The sequence below is a fragment of the Stigmatopora argus genome, chromosome 22 (genome assembly GCF_051989625.1).
Source record: "Stigmatopora argus isolate UIUO_Sarg chromosome 22, RoL_Sarg_1.0, whole genome shotgun sequence".
In the NCBI taxonomy this organism is placed as follows: Eukaryota; Metazoa; Chordata; class Actinopteri; order Syngnathiformes; family Syngnathidae; genus Stigmatopora; species Stigmatopora argus.
Window position 1 is genome coordinate 4,816,039 of NC_135408.1, and position 26,498 is coordinate 4,842,536.

The 26,498-nt window shown below is 39.9% G+C and overlaps 4 protein-coding genes, 2 long non-coding RNA genes and 2 other non-coding genes across 15 annotated transcripts; 1 reads left to right on the forward strand and 7 right to left on the reverse strand.

Moving 5' to 3' along the window:
- Nucleotides 1-37: 37 nt before the first annotated feature.
- Nucleotides 38-2,329, reverse strand: LOC144068581 (uncharacterized). The gene is made up of 4 exons (XR_013298203.1): nucleotides 2,255-2,329; nucleotides 804-877; nucleotides 580-726; nucleotides 38-148 (listed from the first exon to the last, which is right to left on the reverse strand). It is a non-coding gene; the product is annotated as an uncharacterized LOC144068581 (long non-coding RNA).
- Nucleotides 2,330-4,722: 2,393 nt separating this feature from the next.
- On the reverse strand, nucleotides 4,723-7,052 carry hspb9l (heat shock protein, alpha-crystallin-related, b9-like). The gene is made up of 2 exons (XM_077592421.1): nucleotides 6,808-7,052; nucleotides 4,723-6,075 (listed from the first exon to the last, which is right to left on the reverse strand). The coding sequence occupies exon 2, from the start codon at nucleotides 5,672-5,674 to the stop codon at nucleotides 5,051-5,053; it is 624 nt and encodes a 207-aa protein (XP_077448547.1). The 5' UTR covers nucleotides 5,675-6,075; nucleotides 6,808-7,052; the 3' UTR covers nucleotides 4,723-5,050.
- Nucleotides 7,053-7,285: 233 nt separating this feature from the next.
- trnaa-agc (transfer RNA alanine (anticodon AGC)) lies at nucleotides 7,286-7,358 on the forward strand. The gene has a single exon. It is a non-coding gene; the product is annotated as a tRNA-Ala (tRNA).
- A 290-nt stretch (nucleotides 7,359-7,648) lies between these two features.
- trnav-aac (transfer RNA valine (anticodon AAC)) lies at nucleotides 7,649-7,721 on the reverse strand. The gene has a single exon. It is a non-coding gene; the product is annotated as a tRNA-Val (tRNA).
- A 532-nt stretch (nucleotides 7,722-8,253) lies between these two features.
- Nucleotides 8,254-11,977, reverse strand: LOC144068492 (heterogeneous nuclear ribonucleoprotein A/B-like). 3 transcript variants are annotated; one of them, XM_077593066.1, is made up of 9 exons: nucleotides 11,837-11,977; nucleotides 10,754-11,037; nucleotides 10,401-10,569; nucleotides 10,178-10,336; nucleotides 9,409-9,540; nucleotides 9,027-9,129; nucleotides 8,796-8,948; nucleotides 8,653-8,736; nucleotides 8,254-8,580 (listed from the first exon to the last, which is right to left on the reverse strand). In XM_077593066.1, the coding sequence occupies exons 2-8, from the start codon at nucleotides 11,014-11,016 to the stop codon at nucleotides 8,663-8,665; spliced, it is 1,053 nt and encodes a 350-aa protein (XP_077449192.1). In that variant the 5' UTR covers nucleotides 11,017-11,037; nucleotides 11,837-11,977; the 3' UTR covers nucleotides 8,254-8,580; nucleotides 8,653-8,662. The 3 variants fall into 3 exon arrangements, with proteins under 3 accessions (XP_077449192.1, XP_077449191.1, XP_077449190.1); XM_077593065.1 differs by having other exon boundaries at nucleotides 8,653-8,733; nucleotides 9,009-9,129; XM_077593064.1 differs by having other exon boundaries at nucleotides 9,009-9,129.
- A 638-nt stretch (nucleotides 11,978-12,615) lies between these two features.
- On the reverse strand, nucleotides 12,616-15,082 carry LOC144068214 (maternal B9.15 protein-like). Its single transcript, XM_077592541.1, has 4 exons — nucleotides 14,747-15,082; nucleotides 14,113-14,250; nucleotides 13,773-14,034; nucleotides 12,616-13,082 (listed from the first exon to the last, which is right to left on the reverse strand). Exons 1-4 carry the CDS (start codon nucleotides 14,917-14,919, stop codon nucleotides 12,849-12,851), a joined length of 807 nt encoding a protein of 268 aa, XP_077448667.1. The 5' UTR covers nucleotides 14,920-15,082; the 3' UTR covers nucleotides 12,616-12,848.
- A 304-nt stretch (nucleotides 15,083-15,386) lies between these two features.
- On the reverse strand, nucleotides 15,387-22,338 carry slc25a14 (solute carrier family 25 member 14). 4 transcript variants are annotated; one of them, XM_077592835.1, is made up of 9 exons: nucleotides 22,184-22,338; nucleotides 21,380-21,542; nucleotides 19,872-20,010; nucleotides 19,667-19,761; nucleotides 19,038-19,123; nucleotides 18,845-18,940; nucleotides 18,518-18,642; nucleotides 18,238-18,451; nucleotides 15,387-17,695 (listed from the first exon to the last, which is right to left on the reverse strand). In XM_077592835.1, the coding sequence occupies exons 2-9, from the start codon at nucleotides 21,438-21,440 to the stop codon at nucleotides 17,654-17,656; spliced, it is 858 nt and encodes a 285-aa protein (XP_077448961.1). In that variant the 5' UTR covers nucleotides 21,441-21,542; nucleotides 22,184-22,338; the 3' UTR covers nucleotides 15,387-17,653. The 4 variants fall into 4 exon arrangements, with proteins under 4 accessions (XP_077448961.1, XP_077448960.1, XP_077448962.1 ...); XM_077592834.1 differs by lacking the exon at nucleotides 22,184-22,338 and having other exon boundaries at nucleotides 21,380-22,079; XM_077592836.1 differs by lacking the exon at nucleotides 22,184-22,338 and having other exon boundaries at nucleotides 21,376-21,523.
- An 826-nt stretch (nucleotides 22,339-23,164) lies between these two features.
- Nucleotides 23,165-26,178, reverse strand: LOC144067865 (uncharacterized). 3 transcript variants are annotated; one of them, XR_013298054.1, is made up of 3 exons: nucleotides 26,013-26,178; nucleotides 25,253-25,378; nucleotides 23,165-23,269 (listed from the first exon to the last, which is right to left on the reverse strand). It is a non-coding gene; the product is annotated as an uncharacterized LOC144067865 (long non-coding RNA). The 3 variants fall into 3 exon arrangements; XR_013298052.1 differs by having other exon boundaries at nucleotides 25,230-25,378; XR_013298053.1 differs by lacking the exon at nucleotides 23,165-23,269 and adding an exon at nucleotides 23,443-24,035 and having other exon boundaries at nucleotides 25,230-25,378.
- Between the last annotated feature and the right edge of the window lie 320 nt (nucleotides 26,179-26,498).

The window sequence follows — 26,498 nt, forward strand, 5'->3', positions numbered from 1 at the left end:
GTGTTTGTCTTTATCTAACAAAAAATGCAAGAAACAATTTAAGTTAAAACAATTTATTTACAGGTAAACATTTCAACTTTAGCATACTTAGTTGGCATTACATTAAAGTGTTGATTGGTGTAGCCAGTCTTTTCTCTGGTTTGTCCACCTGTAGACAAGACATTTTAGTTAAAAGTTCACAAAACAATTTTACACTTACAATTATTCTTTGTAAAATACATTTAGAAAATAAAATAAAAAACTGGGGGAATAAACACTTAGAAAATAAAATTAGAAAAATAAAAATTAAAAAAACGGGGTATACACTTAGAAAATAAAATTAGAAGTAAAAAACTGGGGGAATAAACAATTAGAAAAATAAAAATTAAAAAACTGGGGGTATAAACACTTGGAAAATAAAATTAGAAGTAAAAAAACTGGGGGAATAAACACTTATAAAAAAACTGGGGGTAAATACACTTAGATAATAAAATTAGAAAAAAAACTGGGGGTATAAACACTTGGAAAATAAAATTAGAAAAAACTGGGGGAATAAACACTTAGAATTCCCGCTCTAACATTAACTGAGATCCTTCTTACCTTAAAGATTTAGTCAAAGAGCTGTGGAAATGAATGGCCAGTGAAACATCACCATGATGATTTAGGCTTTTATTTCATTTGGATTTTCAGAAGTACAGAGACACCATATGATTCATGTGGGCAACTTGCGAGGAAGATCTCTCAGGCCTACATGGAAAAAAAATAGCAAAAGTTAGAATATATACAATGGAGATTCAACTTTTTTGGGGGGGGTGTAGTTTTACCTTGATCTGGCACAGTCTCCTCTTCTATAACCTCAATAGTGCTCAAGGCATGCTAGAAGAGCTGCATCTTGGTGCTAAACAGGAAAAATTTGCACACACAAAAAGCATAAGTTAGCATATATAGAGCCTGGAGATTCAACAGATAGGCTTCGTTGTTTTTTTGGGGAAGTAGTTTTATCTTGATGCTAAACAGGGAAAACTTGATTTAACCAAGTATTTGGGGGTTGCCAAACAATTACGGGATAGAGAAATCTTACAAGAAATGTAATAAACGATCAAGATAAAAAATGAAAATTAGTTAGCGAGTGCCAAGTGCTATTTTTCCTTTTCTAGACAAGGCGATTAAATATACAGACTGACGTTAACAGCTAAGACAAGGGTGTCAAACTCGGGTTGGTTCGCGGGTCGCAATAACGTCAATTCGATTTCACGTAGGCCGGACCATTTTTGAAATATGATATTTTTTTCTATTTAAATTGGATTAAAAATAACTGTATCAAAAGCCCTAAATATTCAGTTTTTATAGATCTAAAAAAATGTTTGTTTGAGCATTTTTTTTCTTCATGAGGGAAAATATCTTATAATAATGTGTTTTTCATTTCAAAAGGAAACAAAATATTTTTGGGAATATGTTCAATATTAGAGTGGAAACAGAATTTTTTTAAATATATTTATTTTTAGATTTTACTAAATGCTTTTTGAACTAAAAACACAAAAAGGAAAACAATGGATTAAAAAACTACAATTATTGATTTAAAAAGGGGAAAATGAGGAAATATAATATACATGTATAGTCTTCATTTGAATTTGATCCTAACAGAAAGTCGGCACTCATGATTTACTTTCTCGGGCCGCACAAAATGACACGGCGGGCCAGATTTGGCCCCCGGGCCGCCGCTTTGACACCAGTGAGCTAGGAGAAAGTTGGCTTAATAGTTTTGTATACGGCGATTAAATATACAGACTGACGTAAACAGCTAGGAGAAAGTTGGCTTAACAGTTTTGTATAAGTGATTTTTTTGTAAAAACAGAACAATTACAAATCGGCAACGGGTGTTTAGCACTCGGGTGTTTCGCAATGAAAACAATTACATACAGGAACTAAATCGTGCCTATGGATGTTTAGAGTGAGCATTTACCCAGCAAACTGTCGGTTGATGACTCGGCGTTGTTTGATTGAATTTAAAGCCTTGCCACACGACTCAATAATGGAGAGAAAACGGACAACATACTTTTTAAGTCAAATCGTGACACTAACGCTAATGTTAACTAGTAACATACGGCACACAGCCGATGAGGAAAAGCAGCGCAAACTTAAATTGTCGACGGTGTGCTAAACCTGGCATTAAACTAAGATATTTGTTGGCGTTTTGGGCTCAATTGATTGCTGAAAAATCTCCCGATAGCGTGATAAAAACGCATTTTAGTCAGTGAATTGCTCCATTCCTTACCTTGTTAGCGTGCTGGTCGACCGTCAGCGTGTGAAAGGCTTCCAAAAGGAATGGTTACTGCGCATGCGCGTTAATTAACTCGGCTGCGTCTACAATAGGCGTGGTGGACCATCAGGGCCTGCAAGGCCTTCTCTGTTGGTCTAAAATAGTAGTACGTATCTGAAAGACAGACTGATGTTTATTATATTTTGCCCATGAATATTTATGATGACCATGTATAGTGAGTCTTTTTTCTTGCAAAAATGACCATGTAGAGTAAGGCTTTTTTCTTGCAAAAATGACCACGTATAGTAAGGCTTTTTTTCTTGCAAAAATGACCATGTATAGTAAGGCATTTTTTCTTGCAAAAATGACCATGTAGAGTAAGGCTTTTTTGTTTCAAAAATGACTATGTATAGTAAGGCTTTTTTTCTTGCAAAAATGACCATGTATATTAAGGCTTTTTTTCTTGCAAAAATGACCATGTATAGTAAAGCTTTTTGTGTTGCAAAAATGACCATGTAAGGCTTTATTCTTGCAAAAATGACCATGTATATTAAGGCTTTTTTTTCTTGCAAAAATGACCATGTACAGTAAGGCTTTTTTCTTGCAAAAATGACCATGTATACTATACATGGTCATTTTTGCAACACAAAAAGCCTTACTATACATGGTCATTTTTGCAACACAAAAAGCCTTACTATACATGGTCATTTTTGCAACACAAAAAGCCTTAATATACATGTTCATTTTTGCAAGAAAAAAAGCCTTAATATACATGGTCATTTTTGCAAGAAAAAAAGCCTTACTATACATGGTCATGTTTGCAAGAAAAAAGCCTTACTATACATGGTCATTTTTTTCCTAAAAAGCCTTACTATACATTGTATAGTAACTATACATTGTATAGTAAGGCTTTTTGGAAAAAAAATGACCATGTATAGTAAGGCTTTTTTCTTGCAAAAATGACCATGTATAGTAAGACTTTTTTCTTGCAAAAATGACCAATAAACAATATTCATCCTCCTTTCTTTCCTCCTTCTTTTCTATCACCATCGAAGCTAATGTTGAAAGTCGAGCCTATCCTGTCGCATGTCTGGCAAACGTTTTTATTCGATTTAGTGCTGAAAATGTTCGGTCCCGGTTGTGACAGGTTTGCTTGCTTTGGAGTTGACCAACCTTTCTTAATGATGTCCAGCTTTTTTTCCCTTGAAAAATCCGTCTTGAAAATGGCTTTGACAGTAAATCTGCAAACAAATCAATTTCTTCTCCTCCCTCAGCCATTGCGGGTTGACAAAACCGCTATTAATTCAACACAACAATATATTTGCTTGTGCAGCTCGCTACAGATATGTGAGCAGATATGTGGGCAGACAGGGTTCAAATCCCAGTTGGTAATCATTTTTCCCTTAAATAAAAACAACCATGTGTAGTCAAGACTTTCCAAAAATGACAAAGTTAAGTGTGGCCACTTCATGGTGCAGAGGTTTGTTCACCTGACTGCCATGTGGGCAGTTGTCATTTGAATCCCAGTTGGGAATTATTTTTCCCTTAAATAGAAACAACCTTGTGTAGTCAAGACTTTCCAATAATGACAAAGTAAAGTGTGGCCACTTCATGGTGTAGAGGTTCGTTCACCTGACTTCCGTGTGGGCAGGCAGGGTTCGAATCTCGGTGGACAATGAACCATTTTGCCATTAAAGAAGACTAAGTCATTCAGTCTTTCCTCAAATGAAAGCACCAAATGACCATATATATGATTCAGATATTTCTTAGGCCAGCAGAGAAGGCCTTGAAGGCCCTGACGGCACACCACTGATAACGTGTATTAGTCTAACACACGTCAATCCAACTCTCAACAACTATTTTGTTATTCAAGTCTTGTATTTGTTAAACACCCACGCTTATCTTGAAACAGTCTATTCACTATTGCGCTCTAGTGGTCCAAATAGGTAATCGAAACACACCCACTTATATTCAAAACATTGTTTTCATAATAACGTGTATTAGTCTAATACACGTCAATCCAACCCTCAACAACTATTTTATGGCTATAAAACCTATACTGCAGCTACAGCTGCGACACATAAAAAGCATCAATAATAACCTCATACAATATTATTCAGTAAGATAGCCACATTTTACTCACCAAAAATCATTTTTATTTGAACACAAAATCCATCCTCCTTTCTTTCCTCCTTCTTTTCCATCAAAGCTAATGCTGAAAGTCGAGCCTTTCCTATCGTATTTCTGGCATAGTAAGTTTTTATTCAATTAAGGCCTTGTTGTCGCCAACTCGAAATCTGGTTGGTTTTATCAACGCTTATTTTATGCTGCAGGGCCTGCAGAACTGATTGTGAAGGCCTTGAGGCAGATTTCTGACCCTGGCAACAAATAATGGTTGCAATGTGATTGGTTAAATGCTTAAATATGAAAACACATCTGGAAGCAGTGCAACCAGGGGGAAAAGCAATGAAAGGAAGCTGACAGACAATTTGGTATTATTTAATAAGTATTCATGGACAAAATATAATTAACATCAGTCTGTAATTCAGATATTTTTTAGGCCAGCAGAGAAGGCCTTGCAGGTCCTGACGGTCCACCACTGCTCCATACGGATAGAGAAAAGTGTTATTGTTCTAACGAGGCCACGTTTAAAAATAACTTGAATGGCGTGTTGTAGCTGGGAAAAACGTCTTTGACATCATTGTTGAAAATAGAATACGATTCATTTTTTTATAAATACATCGACATAAATGAACAATTTCTGACTTCAACATGAGAAATAGGCTTCTGTCCATCTCTCCAAATGAGGTGTCACTCTGTCACCTTGTCGGTGGATGAGGGGCCCTCGCTCTGGGAAGACTGCGCCTCGACTTGGACGGGGACGTCGACGGCCGACGCCACGGCGATGGGGACCAGTCGCTCCTTGCCGTCCCCAGCCGCCTTCTCCCGCGGGGCCTGAATCTGCAGCCGTCCCCCCACCAGCGAGCAACGGACCGTCTCGGGTTCCACGTCGTCGGGCAAGTCCAGCTCCTGCCTGAACTCCTGACACCTGTACGAGTAGGAGCCTTTGCCGTCCTCTTGCTTCTTCTCCGTCTTCCCGCTGACCCTCAGCTTGCGGCCCACCTGCTTGACCGACAGCTCCTCCGGGGCGAACTCTTGCGTGTCCAAGCTGAGGGCCAAACCGCCTCCCTCTGAGCTCAACCGGTGGAAGGCGATGGGCCCGAAGGTGGCGGTGGCGGGCGTGCGGTCGATCTCCTCGAAAATCTTCTGGTGCAGCCTCTCCATGAACTCCATGCTCTGCCTCATCTCCTGGACGTGGCGCAGCATTTCCTGCTCCAGGTGGTAGAAGAGCGGTCTGGTCTCGGGCCAAAGGCTGCGGACGGGCCACAGACCGTCGGTCAAGGGCCTGGCTTGGAAGACGCTGGGGCACAACATCCTGCTTCTTCTTGATCCTCGCAGCTCGAGTGTCTGATGTCGGGACGTCCTCACTGCTTATGTAGGCCCGGCCGAAAGTTCCAGCAGCATTCCTTTGCGCGTGTGTGTGTGTGTCAGAGTCTAAATTCAGCACACGCGGCTGCCGCATGCCGACATGTCTATGCTTTGTTCTATTTCCGAAGATAGACTCAGTCATAAGTCTTTCTAAAGCAGCAGCGGTTGGACGTAATCAAGTATTTTGATATTTCACTCACTGACGGAATTCAATCATTCATTTTCTGAACCGCTTGATCCTGGCAAGGTTCGCGGGAGGTGCTGGTGCCTATCCCAGCTGACTTTCGGGCACCCAGCCGATTGGAGGGCACTACCACTACCCATACTGTACAGCAGGGGTCGGGAACCTTTTTGAAAGAGAGAGCCATAAACAATTCATATTTTCAAATACTATTCCTTGAGAGCCATAATCACAATTTAAAAGTCAAAACACATGAAAATGTGCGATTTTTTTAGTCATTTTACAATTTTTAAAGTACAAAAAGTCTCTTAATTATTTTGACATTTTTAAACTGTTGCTAATCAATGAATGTCAATGAGTTCAAGGAGTATCAATGAGAGAATGAATGCAGAAGACGAATGAAAAAAAAAAATCAATGCCAGTGCCGACGTGACGTTCTTATTGGGGACTCTTTTCTCTCACCACCGGTTTCCATATTTTAGCTCAGAGCCATATGCACCCATCAAAAGAGCCACATGTGGCTCCCGAGCCATAGGTTCCCTACCCCTGCTGTACAGGCTAACAGCCAATTTGTAAACACAGCCTAATGAGATGGACAATACTGTTCATTTTAATGGCACTACGCCTTGTAATGTTCCGTAAAGTTCGGATACAGTAAACAAATATATGCACATATTACAACTTTTATCTCTTCATATTACAGCTTTGTACTATGACTTTTTTTTCCTGGTAATATTACGGGTGTCACGATTTTGCCCAAGAGCATCGAGGATAGAAGGACCCAACTTGGGAAGGTACGCAAAGACAGGGGGTAGAATGCACTAACGAAACTTTAATAAAACTTGGCAAGGTTTTCCAAAAATAACAAAGACTTTGCAATCAAATAATGAAACCATACCTGAAAGGGATGGCGTGGGGAGACGAGGATCACGGGACATGGGCTCAACAGCGCAGACGATCCGACCAGGACTGACAAACACACAGGGTTTCAATGGACAGACATGAGGTTGATGAGACAATCAGAAACACCTGGGTCACACATGAGGCAGAAAGCAGGAAATAGACCAGGGGCAATCACATGGACAGGTCACACAGGAAAAAACATAAGACCAATCCCTAACAGCAGGTTTTAAGTCATAACATCATACCTGTCAACCTCTGCCGATAACTGACTGCCCTTATAAATGATTATGATTCCCCTTACAAATCCCCCCAAAAACTTACAAACACCGTACGACTCGTACGGTGTTTGTAAGGTTTTTTCAGAAAAAAATGTATTTTTCTGGGAGTTGACAACTCATGGTAAACTGACTGATTTGGTGCCTTAACCATGATGGTTCCTTTATCTATACCATATGTCCCGTCATTGTGATATAGGGGGATTAGCTCAAATGGTAGAGCGCTCGCTTAGCATGCGAGAGGTAGCGGGATCGATGCCCGCATCCTCCATAGCTTTTGGTTGTTTGTCTTTGGATTGTTTTTACCAAATGAAACGAGAAAATCAACTCCAATGACTGTTATCTATTCACTATTGTAATTATGTGTCAGTCCCCTCTATATTTGTGTGCGGGGGGATTTTAGTTATATATAGGCAAGGTTTGCAAGACAAAAAACAGTTTTTGCAAACATTTTAGATAAATACAAATTGCCGACCCCTGATGTTGCTTGTTAAGAATTGAAAAATAAAATGAAATGGGGTGTGTTGCCTGTCAAGCAAAATATATTTCAAAAAAATAGCATGTTTCCGCCCGGTCTCGAACCGGGGACCTTTCGCGTGTTAGGCGAACGTGATAACCACTACACTACGGAAACTGACATACGTTGAGCCGTATTTTTTATTAAATCCATGTACCCTGGTAAAACCAACGATTTAAAGAGAATACCATTGCCGTTTTAAGCCTTTGCTCAAATCATCAATTTTTAAATAAAAAATCGTACGTTGGTAAAACAATGTAACCTACTATTATAAGATAGCCGCCATTTTGTTTTCCATGTTTCTACGACCCTCAGGAAGAGACACAATGTGCCATTGAGTTGTATACAAAAATGGATATGTACATACTTCTTAAAGCGATCACAAGACCGTAAAAATGTTTATATTTATGATTCATTGCTTGTAAAATAAATTTTGTACCAAAATAAATACTGTATATAAAGTAAAGTGCCACTAAAAATGAAATCAAAGCCAAATAATTTTCCAGAAAGTTAGTGATGCTTTTTGGGGCATTTGATGACAAAAATAAGGTAATAAAATACCATAATTTGTATGTTAAGGTTATAAAACAGTGAATTAAAAAATATTAAACAAATGACCCCCTCTAATGACTCAAATTTAAAGAACACCTTTACGAATTTTTCTTTTATTTGTCAAAAAAAGCTCGTTTACAGCGCCAAGACCTCCATCCTGTAAAGCCTGCCGACATGTAAAATACCCTTACAATACATTAGAATCAAAACGGGTACCAAAAAGTACAGTAAAATGACACTTCCTTTCAATAGAAATGTCAGGAAGGGGAGAAGATGACACGGAAGGGAAAATAAAACCTTGAAAAAAAATGAAATACAATTTAAAAAAAAAAAATGGAAAAGTTACATTTCAGTTTTTTTCTGTACAAATGGTCTTCTGTCATAAAAGGTGTCACGTCCATTCAGTCCAGTGTTTTCCTGGATTCTGAGGGAAAAGAACACTACACTGTGACAAAAAAATGAAAGCGGGAAACAAAGCAAGACTTGGACGACATACCTCATTCCCATTAGTATGGCTTGTAGGTGCTCTGGTGGCCCCGCCTGGGGGCCTTGCCGTAACTGGCGCTGGCCTGGCCTGCTGCTGTAGCAAAATTGAGTTCAGTACCACCGTAGCAAAGGCAACATTCAAATGCAACTTACTGTAGTCGTAGCCGGGATATCCATAGTAACCCCCCGTGGGGTAGTCGTAGCCGCCGTAGCTACTGTAGCCCCCGTAGCTGCCGTAACCTTGGCCGCTGTACGCCTGGTTATAGTAGCCCCCGTAGCCCCCCTGACTCCAGCTTTGGGTCTGACCTAACATTTCAGACAGAGTGAATCCACGCCACTTTCCCATCTAGACTTATTTGATCAGACCTCCTCCTCCTCGCGCACCTCTTCCTCGGGCGCTGAATCCGCCGCCGCGGCCTACGCCAAACTGCTGCTGTTGTTGCTGCTGCTGGTAAACCTCTTTGGGTTGGGCAATTTTCAGCTCGCACTACAGACAGAACAACCCAACGTTAAACGCCTTGTCAAATGTATTAGTATATATCATACCCGTCAACCCCTGCCGATAACTGCCCTTATAAATGATTATGATTCCCCTTACAAACCCCCAAAAAACCTTACAAACACCGTACGACTCGTACGGTGTTTGTAAGGTTTTTTGGGGGTTTGTAAGGGGAATCATAATCATTTATAAGGGCAGTTATTGGCAGAGGTTGACAGGTATGATATATATATATATATATATTTTTTTTTTTAGGGGATGCTGTACCATTCCACCCCCAAAGCTTTGGAACTTCTTGGCCATGCACTTCTTGACACTGGCGTCCTCTTTGTACGTGATGAAGATGAAGCCCCTCCTCTTCTTGGATTTTGGTTCCACCGGAAGCTCGATGGCTTCAATCTGTGAGACAGATGTTAAATAATTGTTAATGAAAAGATGTGCGGATGGCAATATATGTCTAATTCCACTTAATCTAGGAGGAATGCCTTTGAATGCTCATCTTTCAGCTAAAGTGAGGGCATTAAATGTCCTATCTATTTCGGATGCAAATGGCTTGGATGTCTATGGCAGCAGTCAGATAATTTGACAATTAGGACAACTATATAAGCAATAAGTCCTTTTCAGATTAAGATAGAAACAAATCTGTCTACTAATAAAGCATTGGCAATTGTAGTTTATGTTCTAAGGAAAATAAAAACAAATTCTGAACCTCTTCTTAATTCTGAACCTTCCACTTATAATGGAATGTCAATTTTTGTTTGCCCTGTGGCCAAAAATTAAAAACAAATTTGTAATTTAAAAAATCTGTACAATTATGCATGTTTTTCTTTAAGAAATTCAGAAACCCAGACTATTTACCTATAAAATTAGCATTTATGTTACTTTATAATTTTTCAAAACTAATAAAAAGCTGAGAATTTGTGCATGCAACTACCCACCCATCCATCAAAAGAGCGAAAACTACTCCCATGTTTTTTTTAACCAGGATGAAACATCTCGCATTCTGGTTGTAAACTCCACTCAAAACTGTCGCTACCTCTCCGTAGGTACTAAAGTGTTTCCTGATGGCCTGCTCGGTGGCTTCTGGGTTCAAACCGCCCACAAAGATCTTCCTGGCCGGCTCCCTCTTCATGGCCAGTGCCCGCTTGGGGTCAATTTGTCGACCATCCAGTTTGTGCTGGTTTTGCTCCAGCACCTGCACAACACAAAATTTTAAAAAGTCAGCGACAGGACTTGGCGCAGTTTGCACAGCGACCCACCTTGTCCACACTGGCCGCATCTTTGAACAGCACAAAGCCGAAGCCCCGGGAGCGCCCTGTGGCCGCGTCGATTTTGATGGTGCAGTCCGACACCTCGCCGAACTTGCTAAAGTAGTCCTTCAAATCCTTTTTGTTGGTCTCCCAGCTCAGGCCGCCCACAAACATTTTGCTGCAAAATAAGGCCAGATTTTAAAACATGTTCTGCTGGAGCATAAAATTTAAAATCAGTTTAATTCATTGTCTAGCACCAAGGGTGAAAGACGTCCAATTCACTTCAAACGGACTTGTGGCAAACTTTTGAAATTTACAAAGGAGCGACATGACGGGAAATCTCAGAGTTAAGCGGCACGCACCCGGCATCTTCTTCACTTTTGCTGGCGTCAATCTTATTGCCGTCTTCGGCGCTCTGGTTGTCTTCGTCGGCCATCAGTTCAGCCTCGGCGCCATTCTGGTCCTCGTTCAGGTCCTCGTTCAGGTCCTCGTTCAGGTCCTCGTTCAGGTCCGCGTTCAGGTCCTCGTTCAGGTCCTCGTTCAGGTCCTCGTTCAGGTCCTCGTTCAGGTCCTCGTCACCGTTCTGTTCCGATGTCTCCATGAGCAGGATGTCAGCGTCAGCCATTGTAAAGATGAGTAATGTAGCCTGTCACAAAAAAAACATTGAATGCTGCACGACCGCTCATGACCATATGAGTTGGGACTCAGTGTTATTGGGAGAGCAAAGTGGAGAAAAATCAGTATTAGAACTAAATGCTAAAAGGTTTGCGTGGTTTAAATATTTTTTTTCCCATGTTGCGGTGGTTCAAATATAATTTTTACCCATGTTCCGGTGGTTCACGGGGATTAAAGCGTGGCTTCATAGCTGCTTGAGAACCGAATGACTTTAATGACAAACAGTGGGGGGCGCTTCTCATTCAAACAAACGCACGCGCTAATTGAGACCAAAACATACGCCGTAAACACGACCGCTGGTTAAATTTTGATCCCTACTATGTTGATTTAACACGACCCGCTCTCAAATGAGATATTTATACAAGACTGAAATGATCTAACGCCAGGCAATGTTTGGCAACAATAAGATGGAGATCTGCGTGCTAAAAAGCCGCGCAAGGCCCTAGCTAGCGTTTGCCAAACAGATCCGCGCCTGCCTAGCGAAGATAAGTAGCTGGTTCACAAATAGCCATTTAGAATGTGAATTTAAGTGTAAACCTAACCTCAAATGCGTGCTAACCATTGATTCCTACATGTGACACACGCCGTAAAGTAAATACATCGCTGTTAGCCACCTAGCTCCGCGATAACATCGTCTCGGAGCTCCAGAAGATGCAATTATACGCCATAAGGCTATATTCAAAGGGTATAACGTCATAGACAAGCGAGCAAAGTCACGTTGGTTGACATAGGAGCACTTAGATTGAGGAACAAATGCCAAATTGTCTTACTTTAAGAAGGTGGGGGGAAAAGCGGGAGACGCCGGATAGGTGCTCAAAATGGACACTCCGAATTCGCCGCTAACTCGTGGTAGTTTATATACGACCGGATGTGACCAAGCGTCACTGCACGTCCAAACAACGATTCTCTGGATTGGATGAAATGACTGAGCTCGCGAATTATGGCGATGCGCCATTGGCTGTGACATAAACATGGCGACCGAATGCCCTGGCTGTTCCGTAGTTTCGTCCTGTTGAAAGGCTATTAAACATGTTTACGCTACATTATTTCTAACTAACATGTTTCTCTGCTAGTAAATTTATCTAGCTCAAAATTGAGATAAGTCAATTTATTACATTATGACAATGGTCGAGTTGCAGGAGTTGAGCACTCTCTGTTTACGCACTAGATGCTATATTGACAGAATGTGCAAAACACAACTATTTTCCACATTCAGAAATAGATTGCTCTCTCCTCGATGGTTGTAATTAAAATATAAAGATCTTAACAATCTCATCTGCAAGTCATATTCAGAGTTATCCCAATTTTCCACCCGTTAGTTGTGGTTTAACCATTTCACTGCTAATAATTTCCAACTATTTGACACAAGATTAATGTACTTAATACACAGGTAAAATATTTGTGTGGGTGCTTTGCCATATTTTCTTTGTGCAATTTGGCCTAGTTAAAATGTTTTTATCTGTAAAGATATTTCCCCACTATATGCCCATTCCCTCTTTTATTAAAAAAAACGTTAGCCGTGCAAAGAAGCCCAAAAATGGATGCTTAGTCAAATGGAAAGAACAAATAAGCTGTAGTTTTTATTTCTTTTCACCGACAATTCACAGTTGAGTTGCTTTATTCAAATGTTAGAAGTTTAAAAACACATTTACAGGTAGAATTACTTAAAAGCACTTGTGTTTCAAGACATTAAAATGAATAATTTTAAATCATAGTCAAAAATACCTATCCTTTAAAGAGACAAACACCCTTGAGAACCCCCCTACGTGAATCTGAAAGGTATTATGAGCGGGATTTGCTGACCCAGTGGGATTTGCTGACCCAGTGGTACTTGTCCACGCGAGGCCCAGTGAATAAGAATAAGGGCCGGTATGAATTGGAACCTTTGGAGGCTGGGGGCTGCAATGGTGCACAAGGAGGAGGGTCCACGTGAGACGGGCAGTCATCCCCACCGAAGTTCTCTCTCGTGGGGTAGTTTAGCCACAATTGAGGAGCGCCAAAGCCAAACTCGTTGAACTGTGGCAGGCAACAAATAAAAAAAAATTAAAAAGCCCAGTTTTGCATTTAAATTTGACAAAAAGGAGGAAACAGTTGAGTATAAAGTAAGAATAAATCCATAATTACAAAAAATGTCTGCAAAAGGGTTATAATCCAAACAAGGAAGCTTTGTTAGTGCACAATTTGTGGTATAGCAATTAAATTAATGCCACACATTTGTTTATAGTCAATGACTAGCTAGCTGAATAAAAAAATATGACGAACACCTAAAAAATATTGCATTAATTAAAAAAATGGGTTTCTGCAAATAATGTGTGCATTTATAATGTTGGCACATTATCTGCCTCCACCCATTCACACAATTTATTCTTTTTTGCTAAGGTTACCTCCATTTTTTTCTGGTTAGAAGAACTGCTATTTTTGGTCTTTTGGCCATTTAAAAATGTTGAGTTTTTCCTTTCCTAAACTGGCAGTTTAACTTCAGACAATCTTGCAGATTGACATCAAATGACATCAATAGCAATTTTTCCAGAGCCTAGAATTTGATTAATTCATCCACTTAAATCCTATTAATTTAAAATGAAATTATGGCATTTTGGGACAAATAATGCTTTTCGGTTAATCATGCTTACATTGCCTCAATTAAAAAAAAAAAACAAGTCCCACCCCTAGTAAAAAGCTTTAATTTAGTGCAAAATGCCAACTTACTTTGTAGACGCTGTTTGGGTTGTTGACAGTCGGGATAGTTCTGGGTTGAGTACAATGCGAAGACGGGCTGCCGGTGCCACCGTCCTCTTCCTCGTCAAAGTCATCAACTTCATCGTCATCATCCTCATCCGAAGAGCTCTCCGAGGGCACGTCCAGGGCGGCGCGTTCCACGGCGTCGTGGACGCGCCGGGTAAACTGCCCGTCAGAACAGCGCCTCCCATCCAACAAAGAGACGCAGAAGGGGGAGCCGTGTTCACCATACCTGCAGTAGAAGTATTTCTCATTTTTCCACTATAATTTCAGCCGAGTGTCAAGGTTGTACACAAAATAATACACGCACCTGCAGGAAACCTCGCCGGGGTCAACCCAGATGGTGATCTCCTGAGGCAGGCCGAGGTCCCCGTAGCGGACTCCACTCCACTTGCACGCTTTCTGAAGGACCGGATCCTCAACCTGCATGCGGGTCATTCGCAGACACCTGCACGATATTTTTTCATTAGATTAGAACTTCATTTAATCCGGTAGTCTGGAAATTTCTTGGTTGCAGTAGCAAGACAGACACAAGACACACAAGACATTGTAGACCTAGGTAAGAAACTGGAGCCACACACAAAAAGTCCACAAGGTGGGCACCTTCTGCAGACTGAGACTGTTACCACACTTCCTTGCCTAGATCCCTATCATGTCCTATCACCTAATCAGCAGGCTAACAGAACAAAGAAAGTTGTAAAAACATTAAAGTAAAAAGTATAAAGTACAAAGTAAAGTAAAAGGAATGTGTTAAGAAATATTAAAATGTAACAAAAAAAGGATAGAAAGGCTGTAAAACCCCAAAAACTAATAAGAGTGGACAGAGCTACTGCCACCGGCTGCCGCCTGACGACGCCATCTTGGGGAGGGGAAAATAAATAATTTGCAAATAAAACCGCTTTGGACAATTAAGGTTCTCGGGGTTAACTTTTGTTGACACCTACCTGTAGGCCTGTCCCTTGGTGGGCATATTGGGGTACCAGTGGTTCTTGTAGCACTCCAACAAAGCAAACGTAAGTGCAGCGCCAAAGCGTTCGCGTCCGTCGTTGTCCAGACGTCCGTAGCGCTTTACTAAGCGGGTCATAAAAAACACAGCAGCAGCAATCTCTTCCTTCATAATTCAGTTTCAAATTCACAAAGTATAAAACCGATCATCTACTGAAACATGGGGACAGGGCTAAAAACAAAAACTCTTGCTACCACAGCAAGAAAAGTAAAACTAAAGAAGACAAACAGAAAACCATAGCTCAAGCAAACAGATTTGCTGTTGAAGCTCCATAAAAAAATCAGTCTGCACTTAAGTCAACACTTGTAGACAATTGCGCTAATTGGCATGGGCGGAGCTATTCGTTTGATTGGCTCTAGTCTAAAGGCTAAATCTTGCCATGTCCAATCATGCTTCTGCTGTGTATTAAAATACGTTTTTCAAGAGTTGGCGTCCAATCCATTTGAACTGGGATGGATGGCAGATAATGACACGTTTGGTTAATCAATCCCTGTATAAAGCGGTTCAGAAAATGAATGAATGAGATATATTTGGAGTGCTATTTCCCAATCATTAATCAGAGTCAAGGGACAACAAAATCACCAGATTCATTTTTTATTTGGAGGGTATGTTTTAGAAATTCTGACACTCCCAGTAGATGAAAAACAAATTTACATTCAAAACCTCCACCATAAAACCCCTGAATTTAAGCAAGCACAGAAGTAAAACCAACAAGAACAGAAGCCGGGCGGAAAGTGCATTTTGTTGCATTTTTCATAAATTTAGTAAGGCCTTCATAAAAAAACATTTTGATGACCTAAATATCTTTTAACAATTTAATTCAACACAACAAAAAGGCAAAAGGTGCTTTTAAGAGCTACAATCGAAAATTCCCAAAACAGATTAAAGTCCCCAAATTTTAACTTTATATAAGATGTCATTTTTAGGGAATAACACCGTGCAATGAATTAAATCCTGAAAAGGCTCACAAAGTCGGGAGTGTAACAAAGCGGGAAATCTTGTATAATTCAAGCATGGATGAGGGCAGCATAATTCAAAATGTAATAAAATAAATAAATCCGCAAGAATCAACCCACTCGTGAAAATAAGTGTAAAACAACAACAACGTAAATCAGAAACCGCATTCCGTGACCAAGACACACACACTACATGAGGGTTGATTAGGTAACAAAATATGACAATAGATGCGTCTTAAGATCCTTGTGGCGACCCTTCGTTTGTGACATTGTAAAGCAAGTGAAGCCAAAGCTGTAACGACAATTCCCCCCAAAATCTGGTGTTATCTCTGGGAAAAAATAAACTGGACTACTTTTGAAAGTTTTTCATTCGACCACATAACAAAGCATTAAAGTGCAGCCATTTTCATAACATATCACATAAGTCGGGAAAAAAAACACTTACAATAACTCATATCAGTAAATGATCTCTACAGTTCTTAATGGCAATACTCAGACAGTTCTCACCCGAGTTTTTTTTCCCCATTATGGCACCGTTCACGTGGCAGCAGCTCTGTCCACTCTTATGTTTTTCATGTTTTACAGCCCTTCTATCTTTTTTTAAATTACATTTTAATATTTCTTAATACATTCCTTTTTACTTTACTGTGCAAATAGAAGAACAAGCGGTGAAATCGGGTGAGAACTGTCTATGAGTATTGCCATTAAGAACTGTAGAATTAAAAAAAACTAACTATTTTGAATCAGGAAAAAAAAAGTAGCCAGACAAACTGTATCCATTAATTATACAGGAGGTACCCCTAAGACATCATGTGATTGGGCAAAAGAAACAAGCAAGCAGTCTTTTTGCATGTCTCTCCCATGATATCAGAATTTTTAGCCTGTATTACTGCCACCTCATTTCAGTCCTGTTGCAATCTACTGTACTAGGAGTACCGTTTATTGTCATGAGAAAGTTGTAACAGACAAAGACTTTTTCCAATTAGGAATCAGCAGTAAAAGCAGGCTAAAATTCAGATCTTAGGGTTTCTAGTTCAGAAGACAATAAGAGTGATACATTTACAGATTTAAGTATTAGGCAAAACATGGAGTACAACTAATTTTGGCACGTCCGAGTTTGGAATTGAATATGTGCCGCCTGTTTTAATTTGCAACAGAGATTTTTTTTGCTCAGCATCGAAATTCCAACAGATTTCACCTTGCATCAAAATGCAGTCGCAATATTTGAAGATTTGAAGCTCACTTTTATTTCTAGAAAGAAAAAAATCTTTGTTGGAACTTCAAATATTCGTTGTTAGAAATTTAAATTCTGGTGGCACAATTTTACTTCCATATATAATTGTGATAGGCGCACACTTTAGCTAGTGTCGCCATTAGCGTCGCAGCAAAGGCTTTGGCTCCGATTGACACCCATGTTGGGCTATTTCCGCCTTAAGAATCTCCAGCTACAAACAAAAACTTATGGCACTTTACTGTAAAATCTGTTGTAACATATGGACTGTTTCACTTTTGAAACATTTCAAACATTGCAAAGTTTATAACTATACTTTCACATCTTTGAAAAAAGCTGAGGTTTAAGCGCATCAGAAACAAGTTCGAACATTTGGCCCTGCAATAAGTAGCTGCTGGGTCACGGGGTTCACGATTGCGTTGAAAAAGAATAAGTCACCCACAAATAAATAGCGTAATAAAATAAAATAACATGGTGTTGGATGAGTGTGGGGAGGATGGCTGATGTTTTGGTTGAGTTGCTGGTAAAGGAGTGTGACTATATACTGACACCACAACTCTCCCAGTGTTGCTGCCGACTCTCCGGCGTCTCTCCGAAAGTCCGTGTCCAATCGACACAGTCCAATAGATCAGTGCTGTCCCACTGCGTGTTTCCACACTTACAATGGGAGCTTCTTTAGCTGCTCAAAGGTGATGAAGAACTGAGATGGTGATGAAGGAAAACATCCGCTGACAGATAAAACAAACGATTATGAAACAACTGATTTATTTATTTTTTAACTTGTATAAAGTCTCTGGATTAGAATTTCGCTGGTGCCGTACAGTCTCTCTGAACGTTTGTTGAAATTACCGCTTCTTTAAATAGTGATGCTAACTAATTAACCGTGTGCGGTCGTTTGGTCACCGGTCTTTTGGTCGCCCGGACCCAAAAAACGGGCAACCAAAAGACCGGTGTGTGCTAACTTTTGATTTGTTATCGTTTAGTTCGGTGTTGTGGCAGCCTTTTAATGGCTTAATAGTTTACTTATATATTTTTATGCTGTTTTTGCATACATATAAACACCTGAAGACATTTATAGTGGCTAGTATTAAAGATTGTGGAACAACTCATGCTAATTCAATGTAAAATGCTGCTCTAGTTATGAAAAATCCAAGTTACAAAACAAGTTCTGGAACCAATTAATTTTGTAAGTAGAGGTACCACTGTATTTAAAAAAAAACCCACTCCAAATGCAAAGGATACGATTATGTTCCAAGGCCCCAGTCGCAGCCAGTTGGGCCAGAAGCCTTTATAGAGTGCGAAGAAGCCCTCGTTCCTCCAAGTCTGCATCAAGCCATCCAACGTGCCTTTGTACATGGGCGCCCCCGAAATCACCCGCTGGTTCATCATGCGTGTGCGCACTACGTCCACTGGGTTGGAAGCCAGCGCCCCCGCTAGGCCGCAGGTGAAACTTGAACTACACAGGCCCAAAAATAAAAGGTTAAAGTAAAGATTGAATTAAATTCCTAATATTCACTCTTACATGAAATGCGTCAAAATGGTATCGCCCATGACACCAGATCGAAGGAGGTGCTTCTTTGTGATATCGTAAACAGGAAGTTCTACACCAACGACGATGGCGGCTCTCTGCGCCGTGGGGATCACGCCCTAATGTTGAGAAATACACATTCAACTCTTTCACTGCTATTGACAATGATAGATGGCCAATTATGTGGCTCTTTTCAACCTTTTACTGTGAATTTGAATGAGTTTATCCATGGTAGACGTTCAATCCTTTTCAATGGATTAAATGTTTCTCACTGTCAATAGTAGCCAAGAGTTAAAATAGACATGAATGGTGCAGACTCACTCTCCACAGGCCTTTGGTGCCCTCTGTCTGGTAGATATTGACGAAATTGGACATCATGCTGCCCTGAAGCAGACTGCCCTGCGCCTGCATCCGGATCTAAAAATCGGACAAAGTTTGTATTTTTAAAATCATGATACATTTGTCCCTTGTTGGATGAAAGAAAAACTTGGAAACATTAAAAAAAGAAACTCACTTTGAGGACATCTGTGGGATTTGCCAAAGAAGATGACAGGACGCCAGCAATGACACCGCAGAAAACATTGATGACCATTGTCTCATCTGCCAACAAACAAACATTTGCTTCAAATAATTTCAACAATTTTCTTTAGATGTCGACTCATATGGGATTTTCAATAGCTGTTACACAGTTAAAAAATAATAATGCTAGAATCCAATTTTGTAAGTTGAAAGTTTGTATATTAAAATAGGTTGACAAGGACAGGCAATTGAAAGACTCACTGTATGAACGTATAAATAAGAAATTAAATAAAACAATATCTCTATTTCTAGAAAGCTCAACCACTTGCTGTTCTCTAACTTTCTCTTTGATGAAGCCTTTTAGCCATTGGGTGGTGCAAAATTCAAATTTAACACAGATCATCATCCAAACAGTGAACATGACGGCCCATCTTTCATTTTATTTCTATGATGTTACCGTATTTTCACGACTATAAGGCGCACTTAAAAGTCTTAAATTTTCTCCAAAATAGACAGGGCGCCTTATAATCCAGTGTGCTTTATATATGGGAAAAAAATTAAGTGTCATTCATTGAGGGTGCGCCTTATAATGCAGTGCGCCTTATAGTCGTGAAAATACGGTACCTTCTGGACGAGCGACAAAAAGCCTCTTCAGGGAGTTATAAGTTCCGATCTTGATGGTCCCGTACGACGCTTGTCTCAAGAGTGCAGGTGAGATCCTGTGACAAGCAGACACAGTGTGTTATTATGAAGAAAGAAGACAAACGCAGATTTCCACAATTTGCTTTTCTCACGAACTGATACTACTTGAAAATGCAAAGTTTTTGACCCCGAGTAGAGTGCCCGGATGCCCTCCTCTTTGCCGATCCTGAACAGGGCGTGGAACATGCCCTTGTAGCGCACCTCCATGTACTGGGACTGACCCTGCACCTGGAGTCGTGTCTTTGTCAGATCGATGGGAAATGTGCCTAAAAAAAAAAAAAGAGTAATGCAGATGTGTTTTTAACCTTTGCGTTGCATTTGTTCATTTGGTATGTTAAAATACTCATGAGCCCAACCAAGCTCCATCTTTGATTAACTATGAACTATTTCAGTGCCTTTAACAATGATAGACGGCCATTCATGACGCTCATTTGGTCCGTGTGTTGTGAATTTAAATAAGTTTATCACCAGGAGATAGAATGAATGTTTGTTCATTCGATGCTAGCCTCCCAGTTCAAATGGATTGGACGGCCATCCATCACGGTCATTGACAGCCAATGAGTTAAAAAGTAAATGAGGTAAAACTTGAAAATTGACTCGGTCACTCACAGCTGCTTACAACAAAGCCACCCTTTTTCCCCCAAGACTCAAAACATTGTGTTCTACCAAATAAAACTCTTCCATCACCAGCAAAAAAAAAGTACTTTGAAAAAAAAAAATCATTATTTAGAAATTAGCAGTAAAACATTAATTTAAATGTTTTTCCTAACATTTTTACTTTTAAACGGATCCGTTTTGCAAGGACTCCAATATTTGAAAATTATTCCAGAGTGATGTAGCGCATTGTAACACAACTAGATAGTTTTCAGGAGCGATACCAATTATTAGTAGTAAGAGTAGGCCAGGCGTCCACAATATACAAAAACAAGCTACCAAATCCCCCAAAACGAAAATACATTTCCAATATCCGTTATATTATTTGGAAGTTCTTGCGGTAGCGTAGCGTCCTGCTTGACAATCTCCCCACACTCTGTTGTCCTCTTATTGGTTGTCTCACAACAACAACTCCCCGTCTTTTGTTGTTGTTGTTGTTGTTTTGATTAAAGCAACTTTGTTCTTCATTTAAAATGACTGGTGAGAATGAAATAAAGAAGCGGGACCTGTTATCCATCCATGTTTGATATTAAAAGTTCTATTTAATGCTCATTTTTTAAAAATTCATAATTTGTTGTTTAGATATGTGTTTATGTGCATGTGTTTGTGTGCTTTGTCGGTTGCCTAATGTTATAAATTTCTCCTTGCACTCATACACCTGCAGAAATATAAAATGTTTTTTCGTGCTTGCTATTCATTTTAATGCATTCATGAATAATTTTCTCTCATTTTTGTGTTTCTCACATCGTTCATACAAAATTAGACACTTTGGTTATTTGTAAATGGTTAAATTGGTAGTCCTTTTTTTAGGCTTGTGCAACAACAAAAATACTGCTCTATTTACGGAAAATTCAATTTACAAAACAAGTTCTGGAACCGATTATTAGAGGTAACACTGAAGATCATTAAAACGACAAACCGTAAACGACAACACACAATGATCAATGGATGTCTCACACTTTGACACGGAGCATCACCTACTAAATTCTGCAACGATCGAGGCCATCCCGCCGTAGATGAACGGCTTCCAGTTCAGGTCCATGTCTGCAGATGCGGAGGCGCCGGCTGCTGCTGCTGCCTCTGCCTGCTGAAGTCCGGCTAGGAACAACACCAAAGCGCCCAGACACAGGTCTACACAGCAGTGCTGCGAAAGGAGGCGAATAAGTAGGATGTAAAACATGATGCTGCTGTGATGAGCAGGGAGTCTCATCAGCATCAGCACCCGATAGCACACTGCGGCCGGAAACTGACAACGAACCGGCGTCACGTCGGCTCCTTCAATGCTATTAGAAGACAAACGTGTCAATCAAAACGTGAAACGCAATATTGACGAAAGGTAGCATGGTGAATTTAAAGTATTTTCTAGTTATATGAAGCCGCCTCTCCTAAAAGTAAATAATTATACACCGATAAATACGACAATATAAATAATTTCTTATAATACTACACAGACAATGCGGCGAAATTCACAGAACGACGCTTCGCCGTAATTGGCTGGCATCAATGTCAGTCAAACACTCCGCGATTCTATTGGAGTACGATACCCGAATCTAACAATGATAAAATAACTACTTTTAAAGTCGCGTGATGGGTATCCGAGATTGTCTATATTTCAAAATTAAACTTCACCATATAACGTTTATATTTATAAACATAATTAGCGGACATCGCTGTCTTAGCGAGTTAGCAACTGTCGGCTAGTCGACTAGCACTTTCAACCGATTACTACTAGCCTGTTGGACCGTTTGCAAACACTTCCGATTATGATAAATCACTCTTACATACCCGTGCGAAGACAATAAAATTCAGCAGCTGCTAGCCCGCTAGCTTTTTCATGATTCAATACGTATTTATGGTTAACTCTGGCGGAGCGATGAATGACAAACTTATTGGTCGTCGAGTTCGGCTTGTCTCCATTAAAGCTAATGTCAAGTACAACGGAAGCTACATGGCCAAGGTTTCCGGCTTGCACTTTCAATGTAAAATGACTCGCTCCACTGTGTACAATGTTGAAATAAAATGGTGTTTGTTCATAGTAAAATAAAATCAAAAAACAACATGATCTTGTTGAACATGTAAAGTCAAACCCTTTACTTTAATGCTCTCTTTCGTTACCTTTACATTTACCGTTCCTATATTTTTGGTTTGACTATTTTAAAGCATGTAGCAAAAATATTATCACCAAAATCTGTCATGTTCTTAGTCAACTTCCCTGTAACTCATTCATTCACTTTCTGAACCGCTTATCCTCACAAGGGTCTCCGGGGGTGCTGGAGCCTATCCCAGCTAACTACGGGCACCAAGTGGGGGACACCCTGAATTGGTGGCCAACCAATCGCAGGGCACAAAGAGAAGGACAACCATTCACGCTCACACTCATACCTAGGGGCAATTTAGAGCGTCGCATGTTTTGGGGATGTGGGAAGAAACAGGATTATCCGAAGAAAACCCAAACAAGCCCGGGAAGAACATGCAAACTCTACACAGTGATGGGATCAAACCCTCGACCCCTGAATGTGAAGCCGATGAGCTAACCACCTGGTCACCTTTCACTGTAACTCATCAGTACTAATTTTACATGTCATGATTTACTTTCCCGGGCCACACAAAATGATGCGGCGGGCCAGATTTGGTCCCCGGGCCACCACTTTGATACATGTGGGTTAGGATGAACAATTTGACAATTTTAATGACATAGTTCTAGAGAAAAAAATCTGCATTATAGAGTTTCCAAAGTAATACATTTTATTCATCATACTTCAAAAGTCAGACACTTTACAGGTTTATTGAGATCTTTGTAAATGACGAGGACGATCTTGCGGTGAAGAAGTCTCTACTGTCCACCTTCTGTTTTTAGACATCTCTCTGCGCCTATTTTCCACATACACACAACATAAATAGCACATGGACACACACATAGATATAAATCAAATGTTAGTGTCCAGTGACCCAGGAAGAACAAAAATCCATGATGTTCAACAATTTAACCTACAGGCAATAGCAGGTTACAGAAAATATATGGGGTGTGTGTGTACAGATGTACATTTAAAAAAAAACGATATACAGTCGATCTTCCCTGAGTCAAATAAATAACTTTGGTTCCTAAGGGTTTTCTGTATTGTCTTTTGGATTTTTTTGCAGTAATTTCTAATTGTAACTTTGTTGCATGTTGCACATCATAGTGAATAAATCTAGTTTTCATGTTGAAATATTACACTATCCATCAGTTGATGTACGGTATGAAGATAAAAGTTTCTCATCCAAACACCTAATTTATAAATTAAAAATACCCCTGCTTATACATGTACAACTTACAATGGAAGCCACACAGGCAGAGGTTATTGTGACTGTAGATGTAAGAATAAAAATACACACGAAGAAAATATATAGATGGCGTAGTTTAATTTAAATAAAACAATAGGAGTCAATCGCAATCTTGATAACAAAACTATGGTGGTGCTGGAGCTATCGCAGCAGGAGCAGCAGGAAACATCTTTTTTTAATTTAACATTACATTACTAATTATTATTATCACTGCTCATTTATGTTGTCGTCAGTTTCAGCCAGGTTTCACAGAATGTTTCGAAGCAGGTGGCCAAACCTCTTGGAAAGTTGCTGGAACAGTGACATCAGGTTGCTAAGGTGACAGAGAGTAAACATAAGCAAGGAGGAGAGAAATATTTGCGGTGAAATTAAGGGGGTTGAAGAAAATCCAAGTGATGCATTCGGATAGACGTTTTGCACCAACCTACACTAAAAGAAATGATGTACACATTAAAAATCTCAGAAAATACATTGCAAGGTACACTCACACTCATACCAAGCGGCAATAGATTGTCAAACCAGCCTACCCTACATTATTTTTGGGATGTGTTCAGGAAACCCAGAGAAAACCCATGCAACCCCGAGGAAAAGATGCAAACTCCACACAGTGAGGAACGGCCTGGAAATGAACCTTCAACCCCAGAACTGTGAGGCCGATGAGCTAACCACTCAGCCGCCTTTATTTTTATTATTGCGATTACTATTATTGCTACTTACTATTATCACCTTTATTATGCAGGACACCGGTACTCGGACGTTTCGTCGAAAGACGTTTGGTCCCCGGACGTTTGGTCCCGGGACGTTTTGTTGACCGGACGTTTGGTAGAACGGACGTTTGGTAGAACGGACGTTTGGTCGCCGGGTTGTTACTGTTGAAACCAGCTCTCAAAATTATAATCATGAGAGAGAAAGAGAGAGTGAGTTTAATATCTAAATATCTAATATTAACAGTAAACTCTCTGTCATAATTTGACAGCGAGCGAACCCGGCGACCAAACGTCCGTTCTACCAAAAGTCTGTTCTACCAAATATCCGTTCCACCAAACGTCCGTTCTACCGAACGTCCGTTCTACCAAACGCCCGGTCGACCAAACGCCCGGGGACCAAACTTCCGGGGACCAAACGTCTTTCGACGAAACATCCGGTCACGCAGGACCCCAGACATACAATTTTATTCTTATAAAAAGTATTATGTATTCCCCAACTTGCTTGTAATGTTTGCTGATAAAAAGGTTGTATTTGTCATGTTTACGACACACAAATACTTCTGCTAACTATCACAACACATATTTTGCCAAATCTATACTATACTTAAAAGACTTCAACCCCACTGATTCCAGTAGAATAAAAATAACATAAATCTGTTATGCTGGCGATTTTAGTTCATTCAGCTTTTGTAAAACTTCGGAAGTCACAGTATAGCTACATTAAACACCCGTACTCTGATCCCAGTGGAAATGCAAAATATATGGATGTCATTGTAGTATGCTGCAGAGTGGGGGTGTACCTAATAAAGTGAGCAAGCCTCACCGGGGTCCGGCTGAGGTTCCGCAACTGCCGCTGCTACGTTGGCGCTGACGGCACAATAGCTTGGTTGCATGCCGGACACAGTACATTACCACGGACAACAGGGCGCTCTTGGGGGGCATTTTCAGTCTGAGCGACAAGTGGAAAAGGGAAAAAAAGAGTTCATCACTATACACCAGTCGACGTCCAATCCATTTGAACCAGGAGGGTTCTGTTCGAATGGATTGTATGTCTGTCATTGTTAATGGCAGCCAATGATTTTATGTCAAATGGGCAGATGAGATTTTAAGGGAGTGACCCAGGCGGTCGTAGTTCATTTTGAGCAGGTTTGAATGTAGTTTTATTGTATTATATTTTCATCATTTGCTTCCACATTTTATTCAAACGTACAAACAGCACATTTTTTGGTTAATAAATGCAATTAAACAAAACTAGGTGATACTTTTGTTTGCAAAACAGATGTTTGGTACCAAAATTTGATGTAGTTTTGGTTTATTTTAATTTTGCTAACCAGTACTGGCATCAGATCATGTTGTTTCTGTTTTATGACTGTCCCACACATTCAAGCAATTCCTAGTCATATACTGTATGCATATACTGTACATTAAATTATATTAGTGAAATTCTATCAGTGTGAAAAATACTAGGGAATACTCAATCTATAAATTTAGCATTTCAGTTTGGAACATCATTTTGGTCAGACTGAAAACTGGTTAAAAAAGAAAGGAAGACTAATCGCACCAAACAATTAACTTTTACTTACGAATTCCTCTCCTTGAGAACAAAAAAAAGTGAAGTCAGGAAAGAGGTGTCGTCTCAAGCTGTTAACAGAACCCAAATCGGAACTCTAACCCTGCTTCAACGGACCACAGGCCGCCATAAATGCTGAGGTGGGCGCTTTTGCAGAAGGTCCTGAATGGTCCAGTGGCGCTTGGATAACATTGACTCATTGTGTCAAATGTGGCAAGAGCTGTTTATGTGTTTTGTTTTGTTTTTTTTAGAGAGGGGTGGGATCTCATGTTGTTAAAGAGCTTGCTTTTTGGCAGTGTTGCTGTTAAGTCTTACTGACATGTCAATGAAAGCTGAAAAACCAGATGATGCTTGATATCAGACAGTAAAAAGTTATTTCCTGATGGTTTCTTTTCCAATTCTTTGTCAAGTAATGGATGTTAATTTTGTAAGATTATGCAGCCATACATAAATGACAAGTCTTATAGTACATATTGTTTGCTTCTGATCAGCATTAGTT